At 42.2% G+C, this 23968-nt stretch overlaps 2 protein-coding genes and 1 long non-coding RNA gene across 5 annotated transcripts in view; 1 reads left to right on the top strand and 2 right to left on the bottom strand.

Annotated features, from left to right (window-relative positions):
• HPS3 (HPS3 biogenesis of lysosomal organelles complex 2 subunit 1) lies at positions 1-17461 on the top strand. 3 transcript variants are annotated; one of them, XM_065640537.1, is made up of 17 exons: positions 1-262; positions 1241-1735; positions 2989-3175; positions 4436-4521; positions 5695-5887; positions 6117-6198; positions 7059-7213; positions 8655-8763; positions 8969-9150; positions 9499-9676; positions 10265-10495; positions 12053-12238; positions 12613-12801; positions 13331-13438; positions 13793-14023; positions 15279-15369; positions 16443-17461. In XM_065640537.1, the coding sequence occupies exons 1-17, from the start codon at positions 40-42 to the stop codon at positions 16568-16570; spliced, it is 3054 nt and encodes a 1017-aa protein (XP_065496609.1). In that variant the 5' UTR covers positions 1-39; the 3' UTR covers positions 16571-17461. The 3 variants fall into 3 exon arrangements, with proteins under 3 accessions (XP_065496609.1, XP_065496610.1, XP_065496612.1); XM_065640538.1 differs by lacking the exon at positions 13793-14023; XM_065640540.1 differs by lacking the exons at positions 13793-14023; positions 15279-15369; positions 16443-17461 and having other exon boundaries at positions 12892-13386.
• LOC135991731 (uncharacterized) lies at positions 10367-13825 on the bottom strand. Its single transcript, XR_010606544.1, has 4 exons — positions 12483-13825; positions 12229-12397; positions 12032-12142; positions 10367-10828 (listed from the first exon to the last, which is right to left on the bottom strand). It is a non-coding gene; the product is annotated as an uncharacterized LOC135991731 (long non-coding RNA).
• CP (ceruloplasmin) overlaps positions 17072-23968 on the bottom strand; it is a 21631-nt gene continuing 14734 nt past the window's right edge. Inside the window, exons 13-19 of the mRNA XM_065640536.1 lie at positions 23215-23354; positions 22645-22773; positions 21975-22081; positions 21317-21533; positions 20571-20710; positions 19943-20105; positions 17072-18898 (exon numbers count right to left, since the gene is read on the bottom strand). Coding sequence (XP_065496608.1) covers positions 18828-18898; positions 19943-20105; positions 20571-20710; positions 21317-21533; positions 21975-22081; positions 22645-22773; positions 23215-23354 — 967 coding nt within the window. The 3' untranslated portion in view covers positions 17072-18827. The remainder of the gene's footprint in view (positions 18899-19942; positions 20106-20570; positions 20711-21316; positions 21534-21974; positions 22082-22644; positions 22774-23214; positions 23355-23968) is intronic.

The raw sequence follows: 23968 nt of genomic DNA, 5'->3' as shown, positions 1-23968 counted from the left end.
CCCGCGGAAGTGCCGGTGGGCGCGGGAGGCCGCGGGGCCATGGTGCAGCTGTACAACCTGCACCCGTTCGGCTCGCAGCGAGTGGTGCCCTGCAGGCAGGAGCCGGCGCACTTCTGCTGCGGCCGCGATGTGCTGTTCGTGGCCAGCGCGGCGGGCAGCTGCAGGGTGGAGGCGTTCGCGGTGCGCGAGCAGGGCCGCTGCGAGCCGCTGGGCGCCTTCGCCACGCTGGGGCCCGTGCGGCGCATGGCGCACAGCCGGGCAGGTGGGTGCCGCCGGGGCCGGGAGCGTGAGGCCGGGACGGGCCCGTCTCGGCTGCGCGGGGAGGCCCAAGGGCCCCGCCGGGCGGGGGGGTGCGGAGCGGAGGCGCTGGGGCCCCCGGGCAGGCGGCGGCTTCGCCGCGGGCCTGGCGCTGCCCCGCGCGCCGCTGCCCCGCTCCTCTGCGCGCCGCTGCCCCGCGCACCGCTGCCCCGCTCCCCTGCTCGCCGCTGCCCCGCTCCTCTGCGCGCCGCTGCCCCGCGCACCGCTCCCCCGCTCCCCTGCTCGCCGCTCCCCCGCTCCCCTGCTCGCCGCTGCCCCGCTCCCCTGCTCGCCGCTGCCCCGCGCACCGCTGCCCCGCTCCCCTGCTCGCCGCTCCCCCGCTCCCCTGCTCGCCGCTGCCCCGCTCCCCTGCTCGCCGCTGCCCCGCGCGCCGCTGCCCCGCTGCCCCGCTCACCGCTCCCCGGGCGCGTCTGCCTGGAGCCGCCGGGCCGGGCGGGGGGCGCCGCGCAGCGCGTCGCTTTTCCTGCCGTTTTCCTGCGGCCCGGTCGGGGTCTGTGCCCCTGCCCCGGGCAGCTGCTTCAGAGCACGGGGCGGGCGGTCGCTGCAGGCGGTCCTGCAGGTCTGCGTGGGTCTGTGGCTCTTCCGGATCTTTAGAGAAAAAAACAGTTTCTCGTTAATGGGGATCCTGAGGGGAAACACCTTTTCTGCAATCTCAACTCGCAAAGTGGATTCACTTGGGAGTTAGTCTGAAACTAAATCTATAAGCCCTTTATAAGTCCTTTTATTTTTTTTTAAGGGTATGTTGAAGTGTGTTCCACCCAGCAAATAAATTTGTGCTTTGAATTTCATTACGGAAAAACTGATTAAAACTGGTTTTGGAATTCTACGTAGGAGTTGTGAATTTCATATGTTTGTAGCGGGCTACAGCTGGTGAAGAGCTCAAAACTGGTGTCATGTGTTCTTACCGCTGCTTTCTTTTAAGGAGACTATCTGGTGACAATTGAAGAAAAAGGCAAAGCGACTTTCCTAAGAGCGTATATGAACTGGAGATGCATGTCTGCAGGGAGTTCTCGTGTCTGTGTTCGGATGGTTGGTCACAAGATGGAAGAGTCATACAGAGAAACCTTAAAAGAACAGATGTCAATTGTGGAAATGCCACTTTCGGATCCTCCGCTCTGCATTTCATGCTGCCCTGTAAGTGGAGATCTTCTTGTGGGCTGCAAAAATAAACTAGTCATGTTCTGCTTGAAGTATGTGGTCATAAACCAGAATTTGACTGTGTTAGACTTTGAACACTCCTTAATTTTACACATCGATAACCTGATTCCCGCTGAAGTCGCGTTTTGTGCCAGACACATAGCCATAACAACAGAGCTGGATGTTCTGATCCTGAAACTGGAGCTGGTGCAGCAAAGCGCAGACAGGACAGAGCGATGTGCACATAGGGGCAGTGCACTAGAAAAGCCTGTGGATGCAGGTACGTACAGAATTTTGGGTTTTTTTCTCTCCAAGAATTTGCTGGTTCCTGTTATTCTCAAAGTAGGCTCAAATGAGATCATTGCCCTTCAGAAAACATTTCCAGATCATTGTAGGACTATTTAATATTCTAGTGCATGAAAAGTTGCACCACCTGCAGTTGGAGGTAACACTTAAATGTGCCGTCATTCTGCAGACACTTTCAGGATAGTGCAGCCTCTACAGACGCGGAATTAGGTCCCTCTTTTGGGGTGCCGCCACAGGCCAAATCAAAGCAGTAGTAGTTCTGTGTGCTGTGTTCAGAAAAAACCATCCCGTCAGTGCCAGTGCCCAAATAACGGTGTCTGTTCTAAGGGACAGGTGCGAGGCCAAATGGAAGAGGCATCTTGTGAACCCTGAAATGGGCCATGCGTACCGGCTTGCACATTTAGGAATGCTCCTGTGACGATGCGTATGCACTTCTGTATCTGTTAGTAGGCTCAGAACCTGCATAAACAAGGTGTCAGCAAATTCTCCTTTTTCAGTCTTTTGTCTTCTTATTCAGGGGCTTGCCTTAGAATCCTAGAGATCCCAGAAATAGACTTACTCAGTAGGTTCCTTTCCCACGTATTACAAGAAATCAATCCATATCTAATCAACTCCCACCTTCCCAAAATTATCAGTTGAACACCAACAAACCATAGGAAAATCCTTCATTTATAATTGAAGGAACTTAAAAGAGAAAAGGATGGTCTTTTAGAAATGGAAACTGTACCTAGAAAAAATTTAAAGACAAGTAAGACTTGTCAGGGAAAATATAAACTGGAATTTTCTTCAGTGAGTGAAGATGGATCTCAACTCAGATAATGGCATCCTGCCCCTAGTTGTTTTTATTGCTAAAATCTAAAAAGAAAAGTTGAGATTACTTTCTGAGTCCTCTTAGGATTTCCTTTCCAGAATTTGAGTTTAAGATAATACAGCTTTCTATCACAGCTGCCTTTTCGTTCTTACAACCTCTCCAACCAAATGACATTTTTGATGGCCAGCCATTTGCAGCACAGTTTTCCTTGGGCTTACCTTATAATGAGCAGTTTACCTGTTCTTTCAGAAATCTTGACTCTTCAGTATTCAGACTGTTGAGGCTTAAATGAAGGATTGTTCTCAGTGCTAGCTAGGTACCTGTAATTGGAGTATTTAATTGTTATTGGGTCATATAATTTTCTTACTGCTAAATGGAATGGTTTGAACAAATAATAAAGCATTTCCATTGTTAAGGTGTGAAAGATGAAGGCCCTTCAACACACGCTTTGCAGCTTGAATTAGATGAGTTCATCATATGTCAGAAGCCAGTGGAGCTGCTTGGGGAAGAGAGCGAGCGATGTGAGATCCCCGTCACGCTGGAGTCCACCGAGTTACCCACCGAACACACAGAGCGCTTCCAAGTACGCTACCTGCTTTTCAGGTATTACAAATGTATTTTCCCATTTATGGGTTAAATTACTACAAGAAACCCAAATGAGCTGTGGCTCACATTTGTTGAAAGAGAAATCCTGGTATGTTGACTTCTGAGGTTTTTAAAAGGGGGTTGGTTGATTGGTTGTTTTTCCCGCACTAAGGAAATAATGTGATACCAAAGAAAGCCCATTTTTAAATAGAATATTTCAGTTGGACCTGCAACGATCATCGAGTCCCACCGCCTGACCACTTCAGGGCTGACCAAAAGTTAAGGCGTGTTACTAAGGGCATTGTCCAAATGCCCCTCGAACGCTGGCCGGCTTGGGGCGTTGACCGCCTCTCTAGGAAGCCTGTTCCAGTGTTTGAACTCTCTCTCGGCAAACAAAAGTTTCCTAATGTCAAGTCTGAACCCCCCTGATGCAGCTTTGATGCAGCTTCTCAAGCGGGGTCGGCTGGAACAGGTTTTCCAGGATCCTGACCGCTCATGTTTTGAATATCTTCACAGATTGAGACTCCACCACCTCTGTGGGCAACCCGTTCCATTGTCTGACCACCCACAGTTTTTATACTTTCATGCTGAATTGGCAAAAACAAGTTCTACACACCTTATTGTGAAGCAGCATGTGTCAAATTCTGTTAGTTTAGAGAAGCCCACTTTGAAGGATTACACTGGTCATCAGTCCAGTCTGTGTGACCTTCATCACGGTGCTGCCGTCTGGCTTGGTTATTCTGCAGCTTTCATCAACTCCAGGTGACGCGATACTTCTTTGAGTACCTCTAAAAACCCCATATTCTCACTTTCTCCAGCCAGCAAAGGGCATTTACCAAGTCATCCTGAGCACTAAGAAACTATTCTGTTTGTTCGCAATCAAAGCCATTAAACTTCTATGCAAAACTGAAGAAGAATTGATGTCACAGTCCAGCAGTGAATTCCGAAGCCAAACAGGAAAAAGGATGACACATAATAGGAAAGAAAAGTGGGATTGGAGATGGCACCGTGTTACATATAGCTCAGTTGAACAAAGAGAGAGGAAAAGAATAAGGTTAAATTGAGGTTCAAATCAATTGCAGCATGGCTTCCAGTGATCCTAAACTTTGACACGTCTTGTAGAGAAGCAGAGAAAGAGGATTTTTTTGGTTGCAAGAACTCAGCGGTCCCTGGCTGTGCCTGTTACAGGTGGTGCTGTTTACTTGTCCAAAGTAGCTCTGAATAATTTCTCGCTGAGGTGCCATGTTGCTGGTTTGTTGTTGTGGTTTTTTTTTCTAGACGTTTTACACCGGACCAGTCACCTTTTGGGTTTTGTGAAGAGACAAAGCTGCACTCCCTTCAGCTGCTTCCTGTGTACCAGAGAGGTATACGGATATGCGTGGATGCGTTCTGGCCTGTATTACAGGGGCCTGGGAAAGGAAGGAGCTGCTTTGTATATTCTGTTTTGTACACTGTTTCTGTATGATTTGTTTTTAAAGTAAGGTTTTTCTTTCCTTTTCAATGATTTAAACTGAACTGCTATTAACAAAAAAGTCTTTAAGTTTCTCCAAGTTCTCCATAAACCTTGAACTAAAATATCAATTCACCACACCAAAGGAGGAAGACTAATTCAGCTTTTATGAGTTCTCTACTGATTAATTTTACATCATGAAACATTCACTCCTTACATTGTGTTAATAACATTATCCTCAGTGTTATAAGACACTAGGCTGCCCTTCATTAGTCAACAGTGGAAATCAGAGTAGTAAACCTTGGTAGTCATTAAGATACAGGTTACCTTTCTGGCAGGCTCTAATTAAAACTGCAAGGGGTGAGTGCAGATTTTAGGGCTTCACTAACAGACACTAGCTCAAGCCCCAGCAGACCAAGAGAAGAATTTGATGCTGTACATTATCAGTCGGCTTTACCAAACACTCACCCAGGTTGGGGTTGTTGTCTGTCTGCTACATAGCAAAGCCTCATTTAAGTTGGTGCTGACTCAAGAGAATGAGCTGCTTGCCACTTAACTCCAGCTACGTTATGTTCTCTTGCAATTTACAGTCTTTGACAGGAGGGTCTGTAGCACCTGAACGCAGCAAGTGGCTTTATGAACAGGTCCTGCCTTATAAGCCTCTTTGCCTTAACTGAGGAGATGTATTTAGGTGCACAGCAGCTGCAGGTCTGGAGGAGCGTCCACCCAGTTCACAAGCAGTTGTCTAAGATCAGGCGAAGATCCATGGATGTTTAGTTGCGATGAACCTGCCAGGACTCTCAAATGCTGCTACATCTGTAGAATTTCTTCGCTCGGTGTTATAGCCACGCTTTTGTTAAAGATGCCTCCAAATGACATTACGTGACCTACAAATTTTTGACCTGTGCACTGGTCCAGCCTGTACACTGATCTTCGTGGAGTTCTTTTTCTCTTCACTAGTTACTTACAAAACCAGTCTGCAACCTGAGCAGGTTTGATAGTATCTTTTAGGCATCAGGCTTGCAATGGAATTACCAGATTTTGGTTTATGAGGTACATAAAATGCCTTTCTTATTGTTACATCTAGGAAGTTCTGGGACAGCCCAAGAGGAAGCTGAGAACAAGAGAGAACTACTGAGTCTCTTTTGCTTTTTCTCTTTACCTCACGCTGGATATCTCTACTCCGTTGGGAAGTCAGTGGAACTGATTTCTACTTACCAATATTCAGAGAAGTCAGAGCAGGCGGTTCTCACTCCACAGTTCCTGCACGTCATTACAAGGTACGTTTCTGATTTTGCTGGTGGCGTTGCTGTGTTTCTGCGGCTGCCTCCCCTGTGCCCCGACGTGTCCCGCACGGCTCCCGGGGTGGAGCAGCACGCTCTCCTGCTTGGGCTTCAGAGCCCCTTTCTGTGAAGGAAAACGATCCGATTTGCTGTAGTCCTGGCTACTTGATTTTTGTAAGTCTTCATTTTTTTCCTTCCCTCGCTGCATTTTCTTGTTTCCCTCCAGTGAGAGCCTGCAGTGTTTCACCGTGCGGTGCAGTGCAGCAGCAGCTCGTGATGAGGATCCATATATCGATACGACCGTGAAGGTGCAGCTCTTGTTATCTCACTGAAAGGATGGGGGCAGTAGTATGGCACACACTTTCCTTATGTTTACTTCTGAAATCCTGTTTGTTTTCATTGGCTGAACCAATAAAATAACATCCAAAATTAATATTTTACTTTAGTCTATGGCATACTGTATTTTAATGGTCGACAGATATCTCAATGAAACAATCTATTATTGTTTAAGATTCTAGACCATTAATAGCATGTTTTCAAAAACATCAAAAGCTCTAAAATCACTTACATTCTAAACTAAATTCTGTGCTTTCCTGTATCAATCTGAATGGCGTAGTTTTCCCTTATTGCAGCTGATGATGTTTCTCTCTCACAGGTGTCCTTGAAAAAACAGTTTTTGTAAGAACAACTCTGCTGCCAGATCCTTGGTGCATTAAATTGCTTATGAGTAAAAATCCATTGAATTGTAAAGATTGGGATGTATGTTAATAAAAATACCAGGAAAGGTAGATAGAAGTGTATTTTAAGTTAGCATTTAAGGGTTTATTTTGAGCATAGAGACAGCAGACATAAAGAAACCACAGGACAGTAGAAGTATTATCAAATTTTCAGGAGCCAAACACGTATTCTCTGGTCTCCACACAGGTACTGAGATAATACAGACACGTGTCACAATCTGTCCTGTCCCTTCTCCAGTCTCAGCTTTCCGTGTGTTCTCTGGGGGTTTCGTTCAGTCTCTCACAATTCCTCCGGTCAGGCACTCAGAGTTAGGAAAGCCAGTGAATGTTTTTAGAGTCAGATCACTGGACAAATATTAACCTTTTTTTTTCATATAAAGACTCAAAGTACATACTAACTGAAATTACAAAGCAATCGCTTTCCTTTGCAGGCTTGTCCACCCGTTGCCCTGGATGTCTGCACATTAAGAATGCAGCTTTTTATAGGACCAAGAGCTATCTGTCATTTCAAAAACCATATTATTCTCTTGACTAAAGCAGACACGGAAGATATTACTGAAAGAAGAAAGCCTGCAAGAAGGATGCTGTAAGGATTTGTGTCTTGGGGAGATGGTATTTCTAGCTCTGTGTACAGTGCTGAATTTGTTGCTGTTGGAGAAGAGGGGTTCCTCTGTGGAAAAACTGTTTGGAAGTAATTCCCTACTTGGTGCATGAGAACAGAAATCAAGCATGCATTTTTTTCAATTCTACTGTATTAAGTGACATAGAAGAAATGAGGTTAGGGTCACAAATGCTTGAAATCAACAAGTTACTCAAGATTGTAAAAAAGTTAACTTTTACAAGTAACAAAGTAATGTTAAAATAACTTTACTAATTAATGTTAAAATAACAATGTAATTTTAAATGTTAATGTTAAAATAACATTACTAAGAACATATCTGCTATTGAGAAGGAAAAACATTTATCTTGTGAAACAAGAATATGTAGGAATACTGAAGCTACAGGCCAACAAAACGTGTTGTAGCACAAAATGAAAATCTCTTGCATTTGGCTAAGGGTTCTTTCCAAGAAAAGCTACAAACATGCCTACAGAAATCCATGACAAGAGAAGGATCAGACTTTGGCCCAGGATTCTCATGTACCACGTATGTAGCCAGAGGCATTTGTGAGAACTGCTATTCCAGTTCTTTTTTGAGGGCTTTTCATAAAACAGAAATCACATTTATTAAAGTCAGCTCATTAACACAAGTGAGACAGGTATAGTTGATTGAAGAGTTATTTGAACCAGTATTTCTTAAAGCCTGGAACAGACATTATTCGGAAGATGAAGGTAAGCCCATCAAGGAGAGTGGTAATTCAGAATACTGTGGGTTTCTTTGTATAAAGCACAGTTTCTTTTGCAAATTGTTTTGTTTCAAAGATTATAGTTGGCATTTGAGGAAGATACGCTTTTTGCCTTCTGTAAAGAACATAAGTTTAACAAATACTAGTCTATTTAACACCATCATTTCAAAATAAAGATGTAAATATCCCAGAACAGTTAAAACCAACCAACCAGACAAACAACCCCAGAACAAAAACTGTGTTTTCCTGCAGTGTTTTAGCCTTAGGGCATTTCAGACCCAGCCAATATGTTCAATGTGAGTACAAGCGTTCAAATGTTGGGTTTTTGCGCCATGTCTCAGCAGCAGAGCTGCAGGGGCAAACAGTAAGTGCCGTAAGTCCTTACAGAAAGCAAGCAAACATCTTAGCTCATCTGAATTACTTCATGTAAGGATCTGATACTACGTGGTGTTAAGCCCAGGAGAAGATGTAGTAGATGGTTTTGGTGATGTTCCTGGTGTATGAACATGCCTATTCCCGTTTTGTTATTAGCCATTGTGACTTAAATTCACAACTTAACTCTCAGGTATTTATTAGCCTGCAAACTTACCTATTTATGCATGTAAATTATCAAGGGAGTGGGTTTTTTGGCTGCATAGTGTTTATTTGTACACTGACAACTCAATTCTTTTCCTTCTCTCTAGTCCCAGAAAGACTGACAGCATCAAATCCAGGACAAATTCTGAGTCAGAGCCTGGCTGGAATTTATATATTATAAACACTGTTTCAACCATTCAGCTTTACAGAGAAATGGTATTGCCCAACTCCTGCTTTTGTCGTTTGGTGACTAAACATAAGTACTGTTAAATAATCTCCAATGCATGTCGTTGCTGAATATAATGTATTTCTCATGAACAGCCCGTAGTCCTGTCTCAAATGGCTGCAGCCCTCATTAGAATTGTTCCTGTATATTCTTAATTTTTGCCAGCAGCCTAAGTATATCTTGTGTCTGTTCTAGGTAGATTATAGTAGAACTTACGAAAATGTAAAAACTGAGAGCTGCATCCATCTGCTAAGTGAGGCTCACTTACTGGTCAGAGCAGCTATAATGGAGCCCAGTTTCCTTCAACCAGATGAGAAAGAAGAACTTTTAAGAGCATTCAGAGAAAGTTGTGCCTTCTTAGGAGACTGCTACAGCAGGTATGTTTTAGATGTCATAGTGATATAGGTGAGCTTTCGTTTACAATAATGGAACCTTAACATGAAAACCATCATTCTTTGCTGTTTTGCTTCAGTATTGCACATATAGTATAAATCTTTATGTTCTACGAAAATAGCTTAATCTAGTTACGTCTTCAGTATCTGGTTGTCTTCATTGGCACTGAACACAAAATACAACGTTCCATTGAATACCCACTGTGTATTTGCAGGTACTGCTGTGTCTGCAACTTCATTTGCTGTACCACTCCAGTTCTTACAAACGGTGGTGCCAGAAGTGTTGCCCTTAGCTGTTTTGTTCCTTTTTTCCTTCCTCTCTGTTGCTCTCAGGTTTGACACAAAGGATTACCACCTTGCTTTGCCATACTACAGGATGTCAGGTTTATCCATGGCTGAAGTTTTAAAGAGAATAGTTTCAGAAGGTGATGAAGTGCAGACATACGAGAGAGGATTCATATTTTACTTAACTCACTCTCTTAACGAAGACTTAAATGAAGAATTGACTAAGGTAGAAACAAGTTTGTATGTTTTGTTTTTCTTAATATATTGACTTAGTTCTGATTTTAGTGTATTGGTTTTAAATTAAATTCTCTTTGAAAATGCTGAGCTGCTTATTTAGTTTTATAGTTGTTCTTTTTCACTTTTTTTCCCCCGCTTTTGTTGACAAAATAGTAAGCAGCACCTGTGATGCTTTGGGCTGCTTTCAGACAACATATTATGGGTTTGGCTATCATGATGCATGCTGCTAACGATCTGGTTCCCACTTGCAGACGAGACCCTTCCATTTTAGGAGAACTCTGCCTCAAATTTCTTTCATCTCCCTTTTCTGTAAAAAACCAAAGTTTCTTTGAACACTGCCAAACTGTACAATTCGCTGTGGTGGTGGGTGTTCTCCTTGCACCTCAGAATATATCACTGCCAGTTAGAGATCCTTTGCTTTTGCCAGTGGGCTGGAAAGAGACAGGAAAGGCACTGTGATTTGATAGCTATGCTGTGCTTGTCTGGTTTATTTTAAAAAAAGGCAATACTTTCATATGCCATAGAAGACTGTAAATCCAGAAAGGTCCAAACTGTCAAATTACTTTTATTTTAATAGGAATCAGCAAATAAAGTTCTCCAGATATTCTGTCTTGCTGACCCTGTGCAGCTGCCTCATATCCTCTGCAGCCCCTGCATGAGAAATGTGTGTCCTTTGACAGCGGTGAAGTATCTCCAGCAAGTAGAAAAGATGATGCCATCAGTGGTCCTGACACTCACCAAGGCTTCCATGGCTCTGAAAATGGGAGACCTGATGATGTATGAACATGAGATGGACTCCTATAAGGAGGTAAAGTCTGCTGAAAGCATGAGCTGTTCACGCTTTGCAAAGCCCAAGTCAGTAGGTTTGGCTTGTAGTTGTATTTTACAGTAAAAGAAACTTTGGGTCGCTCCTCTTCCTCCTGGCACGGTCTGGGCTCTGCCGGCTGCAGCGGCTGCAGCGCCGCAGGCTGGCGGACACGCTGCGGGGGGGCTGGCCTTCTGGCAAAGCGCAAGTCCTGAAGGTGTTTGTTCTGGATACATTCAGTGCTGTTTCCGGGGCGTAACGAGCTTTGCAGAGCCAGTGCTCTTCAGCAGTATGGCAGGCTTGTGTAGCAGCATTTTTACAGCCCTCTGCCTGTAACTGATATGCGATATGCCCGTGAAAACACCATCTGTACGCAAACAGCCCTTATAAAATTGCTCTTGAAGCAGCATGTCCATGGTGCACACAAATTATAGTTTCTGTACACAATTTCCCATCTTATGTGGAATCAAAGCACTTAACCCTTATTAAGGTCAGATCAGAACCTACTTCAGTGCTATCCAAGCAAAAATACACATCAATGGGGGAAAAATTTTAGTGGAGCAGTCTCTGCCATAGATGCACATGTGGTTTGAGACTGAGATTACTGTAAATTACTTCTTGTTAAGGCCGATCAGGACTATTGAATATTCTAAGGTGACAGAGCTTGAAATACAGACTCTGAGAGTGAGATATTAGAGATCTAAAAACTTTTAAAATAAACTTATAGCTGTTCCAAAGTTAGATATCATGCTTTGGTAGAGGTCCTGGAGAGCTTTCCAAGTTAGCAGTTATTGAATTCTAAGCGGGAACTGCGCAGAGCTGTTTCAACAATGATATTCAGCACCGCCTGCTTTCTGATCATTTGGAGCACGATCAAGTGAAATTGCCATATTGTGAGCAAACATGCACATTCCACTGCACGGATGTTATCTAGAGAATAAGGTGACTGGGGTTTGTTTGTTTTTAATCTGACCTATTCAAAAAATGTTCCATTGCACCTCACCTTTAAAAAGCATTTTGTGGCAAAGTAGAAAAAATAACACTTTCAGAAAGATAAAGAAAGGAAACAGTTTGTATGCATAGTGGGGTGAAATCTGAGTTTTCCTCCTAGGTCTACCTAGGTCTTTAAAGTGGAAGTAGTATCTTGTCAGGTTTACCTTCAAAAGCACTCGGATATCCAGAAACAACTTATTGTTGCACATCATGCAGAACATTTTTATCATCCTTTCAGGAGTATTTTCAAAATTAAAATCATACTTTAGCAACGTAGTCTACTGAAATTTAGCAAAACAGTCTATTGAAATTTCAGCCAGCGTGTACTGAATGTCTTGGATTTCTTAGTGAAACCCGTCTTTCTTATGTGCACAGTAACTCCTAATTTCAAAAGCAGGTCAGTGTCAGGCAAATGGCCTGTTGCTCAGGAGTAGAAATAATTTGTTTCCTTCCCCTGACTTTCCTTCATTTCCTCTGTCTAAACTTCACTGCCTTAGGAAATACTGAATTTGCTGAGTTGAACCATATGTGGATTGAATTCTTTACCTGATCTGTATCTGTTTGTAGACAATACTGGCTTGCGGCTTCATTGGGCAACCCAAACTCCTGAGACAGCATAAGGACGGCGTTGTTGTTCCAACGGAGTTCGCTGTTCGCCTGAAAGAGACGCAGCCGGGGTTACTGGTGGCAGCCACGGTGGCTTTACACGAGAACAGTAAAATGGAACTGGAAGAAGCAGACACCTTTTTCAAGGTTGGCCTACGATAATTTTTTGCTTCTACTTTTCTCATAGTGGTGTTGTTACGGGTAAGCGAAGCAGCCTTGGTTGCTCCTTCACTCACATTTCAGCATTTCTTCAGAAAGAGGGCGCTGAGGGTCGTCAGAGATGGCTACAGTCAGAAACTGGAGCTTCTGGAAAGAAATAGTGGTTCAATCAAGCAAAAAAATAATTCCATTAAGTTCTTTGTTTTGACCCTTTCATTTGAATGGAGCATACCCTGATCTCAGAGATCTTTCAGTGGCTTCCTGAGGCTACTGAAATTTAACTCCTGGCTCTTCTGACTTCTGCTACTAATAATTACGGTGGTCTGTGCTAACTTGCTGTCTTCTAACGTTTTTGTTCTTAGATGTTGTGTAGCGACAGTGAAAACACTGTTCCTCAGCTCTTGGTGGATTTCTGGGAAGCTCTTCTCGTAGTGTGCTCTCAGGAAGAAATACTTCAGCAGCTTTTATTGAGGGTTATTTCTCAGTATGTGTGGAGAATATCAAAGCGGCAACTTCCTGAGACTAAGCCACTGAAAACAACAGAGGATCTGGTAAGTAAACCTCTCAGAGGAAGTTTTACGACGGCGTTGTCCCTCCAAAATCTACCCAAATACTATCCTTAGCATTTTAATTCTGGACAGTTTATCTCTTAAAAGAAGACTGAAAGGAAATAAGGCAGCGTGCAGTCACCAGAAGGTGTTGCTGGCTCTGGGGAGTCCTGCTCTTTGGGACATCTGCAAACGTGCTTCCAACAGGAATCTCAGCTCTGGACAGAAAAAAAGGCTAAAATGAAACAATGAGAGTTTGTCAGGTAGAGTGGCTGCAATTCTACAAAGCTGACTAAATGACAAAAATGCACAAATGATGAATTATAAAGGATTCTGAATGGGAAATCTGAAATACAGAATCAAATAAGTGTTTCCAGTTTATTCGTTACTAGATTGTATGAATCAGAAGAAAGAGTAGCTGCTATCCTACATTATGCTTTTTGAGAGTAGTTTTCAACTGTGGTAGGTTTCACATGGAATTGTCACTAACAAAAATATTTATTTTATTGCAACTTGATTCTTTCTTCTATAGATAAACTCCTGTAATCATTTTGGGTTGATTTTCCCATGGGTAACTTCCATAATGTCAGTGGGATCTCCATCTGATAAAGATTACCATGAGGATATCTCAAAACTACAGGTATGAAACCCTTAAGTCTTACAGCTTGGATCCATTCTGTAGATGTTCGTGTTTGCATGAACAACTCTCTCTAGTGGCCTCCCCTCCTCCTTCCCCACCACGGTACACAAGTTGAAATAAAAGACCCACTGAAATGGTGGAAGAAAAAAACCACTGAAAAGATATGTCAATAACAATGATATTTACATTTGCAGTCCAGTCTAAAACTTGCTTTCTCAGATTTCAGTAACACATATTAAAGAAAATATTATTTCAAAATTATTCTCATCAGAGCTTCTGTTCTAAGGTTATAGTTAGCATTTTTTGGTGAAGTTTGCCTTAAATCCAACCAATGCTTTTTCCCCGTGTCCCCAGTCTCTGCTGTGCGGCCCGTCGGTCGATGTGGCCGCGGTTCTGCCGGCGCTGGAGCCGCTGGTTGGCAGCGCCGGGGTTGGCAGCGCCGGGGTTGGCAGCGCCGGGCTCGCCGTCCGCGTCCTCTGCTGCAGCCGCCGGGGCCAGCACGGGGCGGCCGCGGAGCAGCTGCTGCAGAGCTGCCCCCGCGCAGCCGTGCTGTACGCGCAGCACGAGCTCAGCGGTGACACTCGGGTGAGCCAGTCATTAAACCTGCTCGGTAATTAAAATGCTATTGTGTACAGATGGACTCTGCATGGATCAAATGGCCCAGCTTTTGGACAGAGTTAATATCGCTTACCTGGCCTTGAACCTCGTGCTTGGCATTTACGTTCTGTATCTCAGTCTGCTAATGTTAATGGAATATTTTTTCCCGGGTTTCTTCTGTGGCTTCTCGTATTCGTTCTAGTACATTTAAAACATAGTCCTTTCAGATGGCAGAGTACCCCAGAAAAAGGAGAGTAATATGTTTTTCTCCAATGTAAATGAAAAACGACCTAGTTTCTCTCTAATTAGTGTCCTAAATTGTTTGACACTGTTGTATAATGTTTAGTGATAAGCTAACTGATAGGGTAACATAGTCCTTCAACTAAAATCACACTTAAATATGTTCTTCCTGCATTCTAGTGCCATCTTCTCACCTTGTAACATCACAATGGTACCGGTGCGCGAGTGGAAAGCTTATGTTCTTTATGTCCCATTTTCCCCTTAGGCCTCTATACAGTTTTAATTTTGGAACTGATTTTATTCCAGTGTTCCAGGAGCACAGGAGTTTACTTCCATTGCCCATCACAGCTGCTCCGTCAATTATACCCAGTTTTGCTGGCCAGAGTCAGCAATGGTGATCCTCTACCAGATGGATGTACCAGACCTCTGTTCAAAAACAGATCTGTGCTTTTTATTCAGATCTGAAAATCTTTTTTTTGATTGTTTCCACTTTGGTTGTAGAGCTGAATGTAAAAGTTACCACGTTTAAAAAAGAAGGAAAGAAATCCCTTCCCCTCTCTCCATTCTTATCAACAAAATTATTATACACAAACCACAATTCACTACTCCAGCTGTTGTAAGCAGACAGATCAGGTTGCGGTCAGAGCCGTGTTCTTAGGTATTGCTGTTCACCTCTTTGCAGGGAAAAACCTGAATCTTCTGACTGCATCAGTCTTGCTAATCATGGGACTTTTTTCTCCACAAGAGAAAATCCAGTCTACAGAGGCACCGGCGGCATTGTGTAGAAATGTTCAAGTATCAAAAGATGGCACTGAAAACTGAAAATACAACCTGTGCAAAAACACTGCATTTCAAAGCATTATAAATTAATTATTGGGTTAATCGTAACCTACCTGAATTTGTACACATCTGAGCTTAGTTCAGTGTATTTTTAGCAGGTCTTTCATACTCTTAATTGCAGTCCTCATTAATTTACACTTTTGCGGTGGGTTTTGCGGGTTAGACTGTGTGGTGGAACAAGCTGCTTCCTGAACTTTGCAAGAGAACCAGACTCGCTGGAAATGACTGCCCTGCTCTGATTTCATCACTAAAAGGTACATCCGTTGATTGCAACTCAACTCCAGAAGCCTTTTACATCATCTGACATTCTAAATACTGTTCAGGCTAGGGAATACTGATGTGATAACTTTGGAAAAAAAAAAAAAGGAGACATTTTTCAACAGCTGAAGATAATAGAGCTCAGCAGGATTTTGAGTCACTAGCACAGGATTCTGCAATGTGCAGTGTATTGCCTCATATAAAACCCATGGGGTTCATTTTATATTTGAAAACAGTTAAACTGTGGGAATTGTATTGTTTCTATGTAGGTCTAGAATAGACACCATAAAAAAAACCCTTACTAAATAGAACTAACTAATAGATAGTATTTTTTTTTTCCTAGGCTAAGTGGTTCTGAGCAGTGACAGCTAACAGGCTACTCTTGATAACCCCGTGGGTGTTTAAGTGTGTATTGAGGATCAGGTCATAGACTGAAAAACACAGCATGTGCTACTGCTAGAAGTAGAGAAACCAGCCCTGGTAGTTGATGTAGTCCTATTGTTACATGTTTGTACAAAGTCAACAATATTGTGTATACTGCTAATGTAATGCCTGAAGGCAGAAAACCAGCATCACGGTGTTGAATTTTGCAGCACAGGTTGCCATGTTCTATCATAAAGTTCTAGCTTCCAGTGCTAGTGGTTTTTCCTTTGAAATATTGTTTTCATGCAGTAATTGTGCTGTAAGAACATATGTTAAACAGCCTGGCGTGAGAAGCTGCTTGCAGAACATCCCATTTTACAGGTATGGCCGAGTTAGGGCACTACTATAGATTTCTAGGGCTTCCTTTGCATTTGATACCAACCACATGATGCACTAGATCAGACTTGCATCAGCATTAGTGCATCCTGTAAACTGGATGAGTCAAGATAGAGGTATGGTTTTAATCTAAGACATAATTTCAGTTTGCTTTTGAGATTGGTGTGTCTCAAATTTAATTCCAGTTGCACTGTTTAGATAATTTGATGCCTTCAATTAGTAACTACATTGTTAATTGTTAATGTTGTTTTACTTTCTTTGTTCAAAAACCAAAATACCTAAACAAGATTTTCTTCTCTGCTCCGAGCAGAAACTTTGTCGGTTGTTGCAGTGGAACTGGAGCTCAGGGATTTCCTCAGTCTCCTACCAGAGGATGGAACTGCAGCATTTTTCCTGCCACATCTTCTTCACTGCAGCCAGAAGCAGCTGCTGACCTAAAACCGTGAAAGTCTGATGTGCACTCAAATACCAAGAATGTGCTGGAATAAAAAAGTAAATGAAACAAACAGTAGAACTATGTAGAAGGTATTGCGGGACTCCCCTCGCATAACTCACCTTATTTCTCAGTTGAAACCTTATGACGGCTGTTGTCCGAGGCAGAGCATCTGTTTTGAAGCTAATACTGTTACATGCCCATGTCAGCAAACCAGAATTGTGCCAGGTGGAGCTGAGGGGTGTTGGACTGGTGAAAACAGCCCTTCAGCTGTTGGGCAGGATCATCTCAGTGAGGATGAACTTATGGCCAAGCCAGCTAGAAAATAGAGACTGTACACCTGGAAATACAGAGTTCACTGAGAGTGAAGTCAGCCTTAATTCTGTGTTAGTTGGATCACAGACCTAGGGAGGAGTTTAAGCTCAGGCACGGGTCTGAGTACGAGTAAGTGCCTTACTCTTCAAAGTGGAATCGGGCCCCACTTCATTTTGCAACACAGACATTCCTTTGAATTCCAGCTGCCAAAACCAGTCAGCTGCTTTGTCATCTTAATTCCATACCCATGCAAGTGTTACACTGAAAATGTTTTCATTTAACAATTCACAAAGGCCATAAATCAAAGAGAAACGGAAGTGTTCCCAAGCGGAGTGAAAGACACAGCCTATCGCTTGCTTGCTGTTTTTTGTTTTCTTTCTTCTCCTGTTGCGCTCAGTCAGTAGACAAGCATTTGAAGTATCGCTAGGTCACAAATCCAGCTCTTCTGGCATTTTTGCTAAGTGTCTCAGGTACCTGTGCATGTATGTACTAATGTTTGTCCTTTCTTTGGGCAGAAAACATTGTTCTGTTCCTTCAGCTGGAATTCAGTCATAATAAACTGTCACAATATTTATGACCTACTTATGAATGCAGTTTGGATTTTTTTGAGAATCTACCGCAAATAAAACAATGACTCTATGGTCCCATAACCACTCGAAGGCCTAATTAGCTGACTTAGACACTATCAAATCTATTTTCACTGAATCTGTAATGTTACTTCAACCTCTAGAAGTGAGTCAGAAGAGATCATCTACATTGCAAATTAAATGTGTTAAAAAAAAGAAAGGAAAAAGTAGTTTAACTTATTTATGTAGCATGCCAGCTACGGCCAAAATCAATGATCTAATTCACTGGTAGGAATCATGCTGGTTTCAGTAGAATCTTTCTACCTTAAAAAAAGCAAAATCAATTTAGGTTTGTTGCAGAGAAGTGACTTCCTTTGCTCTGGTAGCTGAAAACCCAAGTGTTTTGCTTTGCCTGTCTCATGCATCATTTGATACAGGTCTAACATGGACTTGGGCTGTTAAAACACAACTGGATGCCCGAACAATACCTGCCCTGCTGCTTTCCTCTCTGAGCAGATCAGTCACACACTAATCCTGCTGCTTCCGTCTGTCAGGAATCGCTGAATTTGCCTCGGTCTGCACTACATAACTAACAGCACAAAAATTCCACCGCAGGAGTTGTTTCAGATTCATCAGAGCAAAGCTCTCAGGTATAAGCAGGACCCAAATTCTGGCCTTCACTGTTTGAATTTCATCAGGCTTATTTCAGCATGCCTTTGTGTGTCTTGTAAATATTTTCATACCAGAAAAACAAAAACATCTTGTGCAGCCGTGATCCCTCAGCCATCTTTTACATTAATTATCTTGAAAGATGCTACAGGATAAAATTAATTAAACAGAAATAATAGAACTATTTTGTTAGCCGTTCAATTATATGACAGTATGTGTATTTTAGGTGTGATTCTATGGATAAAGTGATAACCAAATTCCTACTTTCAAAGCAATAACTAATAACATTTCCGACTACTAAAATCTGACAGCAGATACCTAAAACAAATTTTGCCGTTACACAGGGTTATTTCCAAACTTAAGAAAAAAACCAAACAACAAAACCCACAACCAACCAACCAAACAACAAAACCAACAACAAAACCAGGAAAGTACATTTCATTTGGCTCTTCCATGCTCCTCAGCAGTTAAATAACATGCATTAGGCATCACTCAGAATACGTTTAGCTTGAAAGATACCATTTAGAGAAAAATATATTTATAACCTGTTATATCCGTAAGTGTCTTAGTCTATGGCCCTTTTGTCAGCCACAGGCATCAAATGAAATCTTCCAAAACATACGTGGAGATGAATTGTCCAGGAGATGGTATTTCTCAAGAAATGCTTCAATGAACGTAGACCTTGGAGAATCCCTGTGGTAAGGTGTTCTCATCACTCTGCTGTGCCTGCTGTACCTTCACACTTGAACTGGTTGAATAATCTTGAGAACAAAGACTGTTTGTCTGAAAGGGGGAAAACAGCTTTTGGTACACACGTTTCATCAAAAGAACAGTCTAAACATATGGACAGAGTACCAAATGAGAGCAGTGGATCCCAGTACCTTTTAGACATTGCGAGTTAGATTTAAAAACAGCTTTAAAATGCACCGAAGGGTACATTTTAATGCACTTTAGATGGCTGATTATGAAAAAATCCAACATACTGCTTGTACCAGTTTAAGTCTGTTTCTACATCTCTTTCTGTGTACTCTTAATATCAACTTTTTTATTACCTGTGCAAGTCTGGTATGATGTATTCTGTAAATCAGAATGGTTTATAAAATAGAACTAAATCGTGTTTAACATTCCAGTCTGTGCTTTTAGTGCAGATACACATGCACATTATATAGTTTCTCTGTCTATACATACACACATTTTGACATGTTCCTACTGTTCTCTTTCTGTCAATTAACTATAATACATACCTATTATGCTCTGTCTTTTGAGTACAGAAAGTGTTGCTTTTAAAAGAATTAACTTTGTAGAAACAAGAACTTTCAAAATTATTCAAGATTCAGTTTTTTCACAGGTTAATATTGCTAAAGCAAAGTAATAGTGCCTGTAAAGCTAAAACATGTCCTTTAGAAAGACATCATCTGTATTTTTTCAGTACTTTAACTGTTAGGTGTGACTTCAGCTTTGTTTACCAACTGTTCTTCTGTTTTAAATGAAGATGAGAGTCTGACAGTACTGGCACGTCTTAGGTACAGAAATACTCTTGTCTCATGAAGAATTATTTTTAAATAAAGATCTGTCATTTTAATTTCATTGATGGGAAGCTGAAGCAACAGCCTGTTAACACCCAGTCCTTTCGCTGCTTCTGTTTCCTGAGCAGCAGCGCTGCGGCAGGTGTGATCGGGTGGTCTGCAGCATTCTGGCCTCCAGACATCGATAATGCACCACGAAACGCGGGTGGATGCCTGTACTGGTTCCAAGCACACTGGCCTGTCTGCAAGCCCCGTTCTGCACCTCCAGCCATAGTGAACATCGCTGAGACAGGAGTCCTACCTTCCTTTGGGAGCACCGTGTAGGTCGCCTCCATGCCTGCGTGGATGTGGTCAGTGACGTGACAGTGCAGCAGCCACGTCCCAGGGTTCCGCGGGGTCATTTCCACCGTTTGAAATGTCCCAGGGAAGAGATCAAAGACATCAGCCCGGTAAACCCCTGTTTGCTTCAGGACAAAACCAACGGTTACACAGTGTGGCACTGCCAGGTGGCAGCAATTTCAGCTGCCTTTAATGCATATTCCCACTAAACCTGTTAATCACAGCTGAGTGAAGTGACATGTACTGCATGTCATTTCCACAGAAGCATCACTTTGTACATCACTTCATGCTTAAAAGATGACTAAACTATCAACTAAGTGGAAATGAAGGAAAACTGCAGCTGTTGTCTTACCACAGCCATGGAAATTCACGGCTACTTTGTCAAAGCCACTTGTGAGGTTACCGGCAGACATTCTCTGCCTCTTGTGTGTTGATCAAATACAGGTTTGGGGCATAAAAACTTTATGGTCAAATTACAAGTCCTGCTTAATATTGTAACATCTGACTTTTCACCAGGGATTACAGTACTTGGTATTTGATCCAACTCTCATTCTGCACACAGCAAGGAAGGAGTGGAAGGGACCCATTACCTTGTAGTCGAAGCTGTGGCCGTGGAAATGCGCTGTGTGAATGTCGATCTCGTTGCCCATGCCCATCAAATACCAGCTGACCTGATCTCCAACGTGCATAGTCAGCCCGTGGAGATTGCCAAACACCTTTCCATTGATGGCTAAAAGAAGGAAAGAGCAAGACAGATAAAACAAGGTTTTGTGTATCATTGTTCTCTAAACTTCAATAGAATACAAGACTTAGAAGCCGACGCCAGGCAAAAGTAGCAGCTTTGAACGATATATAAAAACAAAACAATTGGCCAGCATATTACGAATGAGTCTGATTATATTCCATATTGAACTAGAAAGTAAGACACAGTTAAAAGATCGGTTCTTTCCTGTCCACCATTGCTGATGTTGCAGTTCTGAAAGCTCTTTGTACAGGGTGACTTTGCCAGGACCTGCTGCCAGGAGGCCCCTCGCCTTTCCAGCTTAGCCAAAACAGTTGCTTGCTGACAGCAAATAAAAATTTCAAATTTCGTCTTTATTCTTTCATCAAAATTTCAACGTGGGGCCATTTTTAATAGTGGGGTTGGTTGGTTTGGTTTTGAGCCATTCAGTGCCATTAATGGTGTTTTCAAATAGTTTGAGTGAATTTTTTCAGGCCTTCTGCCCTGGAACTGGAAATTCAGAGGGGATGTGAAAGTTAAATCTATATGCAGTACTTTCAAATACACCATTTTCTAGAGTTTCCAGAGTCACATTAACTAAATTGGGAAACATACCATGCATTTTATTACTTTCAAGGAATTCCTCATCCTCTTTGTCCACAAGGTGTGGGTTGGGAGAATAGGTTTTAACGTTTTCATCCAAGTACCATGACTCATTTTCATCAAAAACCATAAAAAGAAGAGCAAATTGAACTTTCTTTTTAGTCTGAAATGATGGCAAATAATATCCGTGACACACAACGAGAGTGCCTATTAATCCACTGTAAGTGTCCTGAAATTACAAATGAGAAATCATGTAATTACAAAGCGTGACTAAGCAGAAGCACTTTCAATTGCAGACATGAATCCTCTCACTATTTTAAAGCTGTCAGTAGCTGGGAATAAAAGTAGCCCATGTCAGACAAACAAGGTTATTTCTTTGCTGTTACATGCTGCCCATGGATCCAGTTCAGTGGACTATGAGAAGTAACTGCCTCTTTCTCATGTCTTGCTAGAAATAAACATTTATTCCACTTTAATTTCTTGCTTAAGGTTTTTTTTTCCCAAATTCTTTTTAGTTTTTAGGATTTTGAGCTTGGTTCATTTCAAAGGTACGGTAATAGGGTAATGGCCTGACAGAGAAAGCAGAAACTTTCAAACCCATCTCCTTTTGCTGTAAGCATATCTGTGTTGAACTCACGAACAAACCCTTAGATTGTGATCAATAACGTACCTTAATGATGTCCACCGTTGAATGGTATGCCCATGCAATACAATGTGGATCTCCTCTCTCAGAACTAGATCTCTCTGGGATTTTCCAGACATATGTTTTTGTATCACCTGAATTAAATAAATATAAACGAATTTTAGAAGTTTTCTGTGTGCTGACCCATAAGAGGTCATCCTGAAATACGTTATCTCCATTTACAGCTTATATTTGTCTTGAACTTCCTCTTCCCAGTCACTGCCCTGGCTGGCTTATTGGTATTTCCCTTCTGCACATCCCTGACTCTTCTTGGCAACGTTTTTTGTGTGTGGCTGCACTGTCCTGTTTACCGTACTTAATAAAAACAATCGTATCTTTTGTAAAGATCACAGAGGAACTTCTGAAATAACAGCATAAGCTGTGCTCTCCCTATGGAGCCAAATTGGTTTGTGTTCATGACCAGTGCAGTCACACTGCGTCAGAAACCTCCCGAGCTATCAAGGGCTGGGGTACACAGCAATAGTTAGCAGGGCTGTTTTAATTGTAGAAATATTTGTCACAATCAGCATCAAAAATTTAAGAACCTGAGGTAAAAACAACCAATGAAACAAGACCAAAGTCTTTTCTGCTATTCTAAAATGAAAGCTTGCAAACCGTACTGGAACGCTTGATGTTCGGAGCAAGGAAGCTTTGGTACCTGGGTTAGTTACAGCAACAACAGAACTGTCTGTTTTCACTCCATGGGCGTGTATGGAATAAGGTCTTGATGCCAAGTTCTTAAAAACTATTATAATTTTATCTCCAATATTTGACATAAGCAGTGGCCCTGTTGGATTGAAAAGAAAGATTAACTTGGTTTTACAGCAACACTGGCTTATAATTCAGCTAAAAACTGTTCATAGATAATGTCATTCACTATGATATTCAACGTAAGCAGCTTAAGTTTGGCATCTAAGGAGAAGCCCAAGCCTCAAACACTGCGAGCAGCTCCTGTGCCTTTGAACCCGGTTTGGAGGTTGCTGCACAGTTTTATGCTGACTTTGAAAACACTGACCTGTGACCAGGCAGCAAACCAGAAGGGCTTGTTCCTTGTAAAGCAAGTAGGGTAATCTTGCAAGGAAAGCACCATAATAAAAGTAGCAATTCCATGCAGGTTTAGGCACTTTGTGTGGGTAGAACTATACTCAGTATTATTCAAATAGTATCTTCTTGTGGTGTTTCACTGCATTTTTACCAGTTTCAAAATGGAACTTCATGATGACTATACCTTGAATTTCCAGGTGCTGCTGCTCCTCTGCTCTGTGTTTGGGAGTGCTGAACGTCTGGTCAGTGTATTCACGATACACCACCTTTCTGTATTTTGAGCCAATGAATTTGTCATCTTTATTTAAAAATGGATTGCCAGGACTGCAGAAAAAAAATAGATATAAGAACATCTTGTACATTTCTTCATGTATGTTAAAACATCTTTTGCAGGTATGTCAATTAACCATCAAAATAAAATCCAATGCAGTGAAACAGTAATCTCATAGATCACTGCTATCTTCAACATGAAAACATTCTTATTAAGCTGGGAGGTTTCTCTTAACCTGGAGGTTAAAAAAACCCTAACACTATAAATGGGCCAAGTCTACATGGTATTTGAGAGAACACTGAGCGAGAAGAGTAGAAAAGAACCCTACTTAGAGTACAGATAAACACGAGGCAAAGACATGTTACATATTGTAAGAAATCAAATATAAGGACAAAATAGTAATTGTATCTACAACTTAATTAACATTTTAAGCTTTCCATAGCTAGGACTGTACCAACATCAGTACATAATAAATGCACATGCACCGCCCAGGATTCGTGAAAATCTGCAGCTGCCCCACAGATTTACGCTGGACCATTTTATGAATATCACGCTGTCTGGCTCACAGTTACATGGCAACATTACTGGAGAAGGACCATGAATCCAAGTGAGCCCTAAAAATCCATATGCAAAAGAAGTGTGTTTAGAAATGCCTGGAGGAAGAAAG

The sequence above is a fragment of the Caloenas nicobarica genome, chromosome 8 (assembly GCF_036013445.1).
Source record: "Caloenas nicobarica isolate bCalNic1 chromosome 8, bCalNic1.hap1, whole genome shotgun sequence".
In the NCBI taxonomy this organism is placed as follows: Eukaryota; Metazoa; Chordata; class Aves; order Columbiformes; family Columbidae; genus Caloenas; species Caloenas nicobarica.
The sequence above is the reverse complement of the archived record's forward strand: the minus strand, read 5'-3'. Positions and strand labels throughout refer to the sequence as shown.